Source organism: Kryptolebias marmoratus, linkage group LG15 (assembly GCF_001649575.2).
Source record: "Kryptolebias marmoratus isolate JLee-2015 linkage group LG15, ASM164957v2, whole genome shotgun sequence".
Taxonomy (NCBI): Eukaryota; Metazoa; Chordata; class Actinopteri; order Cyprinodontiformes; family Rivulidae; genus Kryptolebias; species Kryptolebias marmoratus.
Genome location: NC_051444.1, coordinates 34211023 through 34214838, shown reverse-complemented (window position 1 = coordinate 34214838; position 3816 = coordinate 34211023). Strand labels below are relative to the sequence as shown.

Genomic DNA, 3816 nt, shown 5'->3' with positions numbered 1-3816 from the left:
GGCAACCATCTTGAACTGAGTTGACTCCAAAAGTTAACCAATCATAGATGTAAACCCAATTAATAATTTCTGAAAGTTTCATTAAAATCCATCCAGTAGTTCATGAGATATTTGCTAACACACAGAGACCAGAGCAGAAACTGGAGCTGTTTGTCATTGGTGGGGGCAGTGATCAATGTCAGGCAGGAGGCACAATCAGAACAACCAGAATCATTTGTTTCTCTGCACATTCCTTTGATACTTGAATGGATCCACTTTTGTCTCTGTCTTTTAGCGATTTCTCACTCAAAGAAAAGCCTTTGGACTTGGTGGGATCTTAAAACCTGTGCTGCCTGCAAAGTTTGTACAATTAAAGTCAAAATATGGCAGAAGTTCATGAAACAGTTTGGAAAACTACTTGTAAGATGAATAACAAAATACAACATCTGAAATAAAGAAAATGTATCCTTTATTTAAAAAAGTGTCACTTTGTTCTGTAAACTACAAGAGAACTAAGATCAGCACCACATGTTCTCAGAGACAACTTAAACAGCAACGTGTTTTAGAAACAAAGGTAACATTATAAAACAGGAAACAAGAATAAAAAGTCAAACATATCCAATGTTTCATTAAGAAATAATAATTTACATGTACAGAATATTTATGCACAATCTACAATCTGACAGGTTTCAAAGTGTTGAGGTTAGTGGAGGCATTTCTTCCTTTATTGAAGTCTTCCAGCAGAACTTGAGCCCAGTCCCAGCTGGCATCAATGCACAGGATTTTGTTCCTCACAGTGGTGACTCTGCAGGAAAACACACACAATGTAGAAGGTGAAGAAGACTGGAGCAGCACACTCAGCTCCTGGCTTTAAACACAACACCACAAATACTGCTTTCACCAAAATACAACAGAGTGTGTGGGAGCTGTCTGATGAACAGAAATCTTTGTTTTCAGTAAAAATAAGTTGGTTTAAAGCTTGGAACTCCACACTCTGTAGTCTGGAACTGATACATCTCCCTGGATGGGAAGGAAAACGTCTTCAACTACAGAACAGAAGTCCAGTTGCTTTGTTTTTACAACTCTTAGGACAACATTATACTGCCTCTAAGACCTGACACCTTTCACAATAAAAGCCTTCAGAATAAAAGCTCCAACATGTGATGTAAACCTGGAGTTCTGACTGGTTTGTGTTCTTTCAGCTGTCTGTTTTAGTTTCCTCCACTCTTTCAGTGGTTTTCTTTCCTGCTCTGACATCAGAAGCAGCTGTTTGAACATCTGGAACTAGAAGATGCAGTTTAAAGTGCAGGGTGATCTCTGCTGCTGTTGGTGAAGTTTCTTCCTGAAGAGTCGGAGATGACTTCAGGTAAAAACTGGAAGTTGTTTTACAGCTTTAACGTTCGGTGTGTTGGAGTCTTTGCTCTCATCAGATATTAGCACCAGAACCCAGAGGAGAGTTCTCCTGAACCACTTTAACGTTTTAGTTTTGGATCAGAATGTGGGCGGGGCTAAACAAACGTGTGAACTCACATCAGAGACTTCTTCATGCAGTGCCTCGGGCTCATCCTCAGCTGCTTCACCCTGTTCTTGGGGATTCGATGTTGACTGTGGTCAGTACAGCAGGAACCGCCCAACACCAGCTCTGGACCGAGTGGAGCTGTGAACACAAACAGGACTCAGCACCAACAAGCTCCGACTCACACAGACACACAGACAGACGACACAAGCAGAGCTCCTCACCTGCAGAGCTGTAAGACAGGAAACAGAGGAAAGCCAGGAGGCAGAGAGTCACCAGAGTCTTCATGTTTCCTCAACACCAACAGATGTTCTGCTGTTTGGATGGAGGTCCAGAGTCTGCAGGACCAGTCTGATCTGCTGTGTTTATATACAGCTGACATGTCCACACGTCTTCATTCATGCTCAGTTGGGTTCTCAGAAAGCAGCAGGTTTCCTTCCTCTTCTACTTCCTCTTCTTTTCTCCAGCTCTCACTTCATTTTCTGCTTTGCAGAGAGAAAGTGGAGTTCAGAAGAATCAGAAGGTTTCTGCTGAAAGTCTTTCTGAGAAACAACAGGATTTTACTGCAGCTTGGATCTGAACCAAACTGACTTCATCCTGTTGAAACGCTGCTCAGAACAGACTGTTCAACATGAAGACAGTGGAATAAACACTAAAACATCTCCAGAGCTGCAGGTTTTCCTCACAGAAGCATCTTCATAAAACCTCAGACTGAGTTCAGAATCATAAACTGCTCACTGCTCTGTTTAACACAAACCCAGGTTTCCTGTTCTTCACCTGCTGTTTTCTGCTTGGTTCTACAGTTTTTGGTCCAGCTACCTCCACATCTAACAACTGACAGTCCACAAGAGTTTAGACCAATTCAAATGTGAACCTTCCTGAATCAGGACCACTGGCTCAGAAGCACCCAGTGGTCCAGAAGGATCTTCAGCCTGTACGATTAAGTTTAAAGATCTGCAGCATTATATAAACACACCAGTACCTTACTTGGTTGCAACTGTTGGCAACAAGTTGTGAACAGCATTCACAAGGGACTGTTCAAAATGTCTTGAATCATTTGCAGGAGTTCTCAGTTTCCTCATGGGAGTTGCACAGGCTTGCAGTCTTGTCACTTGAATTCTAAACATATTCAAACAATTTGTGCAACAAATTTTCTCTCAAAGTATTCACAGAGTTGTCCTGGGTGTCTTCACTGTTTTGAGTTTACTTTCTGTAATTCTAGAGCTGTATTTTTTATGATTTGACACCTGTTTATTATTTGCTGCTTTAAGAAAATGTGTTTAATTTTAATGACACTATATGCATGGGATCAGTGGTTGAAAGTACTTCGTTACTGTGGTGATGGTGGAATGCTGGTGTGTTGGTGTGTGTGTGAGTGCTTCCTGGTGGGCGTTGCTGGACAAGTGATTGAGTCTCGTCGCCACGCCTCCCTCACCTGCAACGGATCAGGCTAATCAGGAGGACAGGTGTACTTAAGGCTGTGGTGGGAACCAGACCAGTGCTGGAGCATTACCTACCAAGTGGTAAAGTCGCTGAGCCCCTGTTGAAACTTGTGATTCGTGAGCATTGATTTTGCTAATCCTGTTTTTGTCCTTGCCTCAGGATTACTTTTTGCCTCCGTGGAACCAGTCTGGGTTTTGCCTTGAGGATCCTGCCAAGCAAAGTACTCATCTGTTCTCCCGTGCCTGACTGTCTGCTCAACACCGCAACTTGGAAGGAAGTACTCACTGAACGTCCTCTGAAAGGATCACAGTAACCTCATCTTGGAACCATTACTCACCATCTCCTTTCACCTCAAAGTTGTGGAACCCTCATCTCCTTTGTAAGAACGTTCATTAGTCAAAGAGCCACTTACCTGTTCAGAGACTTTATATATTTCTCCGTCACTTACCTTCTCCTCCATTTTTCAGGTCCTGATTCCCGCTACTGTAAATGCCTTAGTCACACTGTAAATAAACTCACTTACCGTTACTTCCTGGTCTCCTGTGTCTGCTGCTGAACTGCTCTATTAGAAAAAACTCTGATTCTTGACAGTTGCTTTACTTAAGTACAATTTCTGTGTATCTGTACTTAAGTAGATTTAATAATGGATACTTTCTACTTTTACTCCATTACATTTTACAGTAAGTATCTGTACTTTCTACTTCACTACATTTCTACAAAACCGTTGCGTTACTCGTTACATCCAAGTCGCATTTCGGTATTTTGATTTGTTCGTTAGTTTGAAAGTATCCAATGGCGAGAGAGGAATCAGTCCACTGAACCAATGCAAAGCGAGAAAGAACCATTAGCCCCTCCCCCAAGAAGAGCAAGGCAGTACG

The 3816-nt window shown here is 42.2% G+C and overlaps 1 protein-coding gene across 1 annotated transcript; it reads right to left on the bottom strand.

Annotated features, from left to right (window-relative positions):
- Positions 1–431: 431 nt before the first annotated feature.
- On the bottom strand, positions 432–1933 carry LOC108228727 (C-C motif chemokine 22). The gene is made up of 3 exons (XM_017404331.3): positions 1720–1933; positions 1510–1636; positions 432–784 (listed from the first exon to the last, which is right to left on the bottom strand). The coding sequence occupies exons 1-3, from the start codon at positions 1781–1783 to the stop codon at positions 652–654; spliced, it is 324 nt and encodes a 107-aa protein (XP_017259820.1). The 5' UTR covers positions 1784–1933; the 3' UTR covers positions 432–651.
- Positions 1934–3816: the final 1883 nt, after the last annotated feature.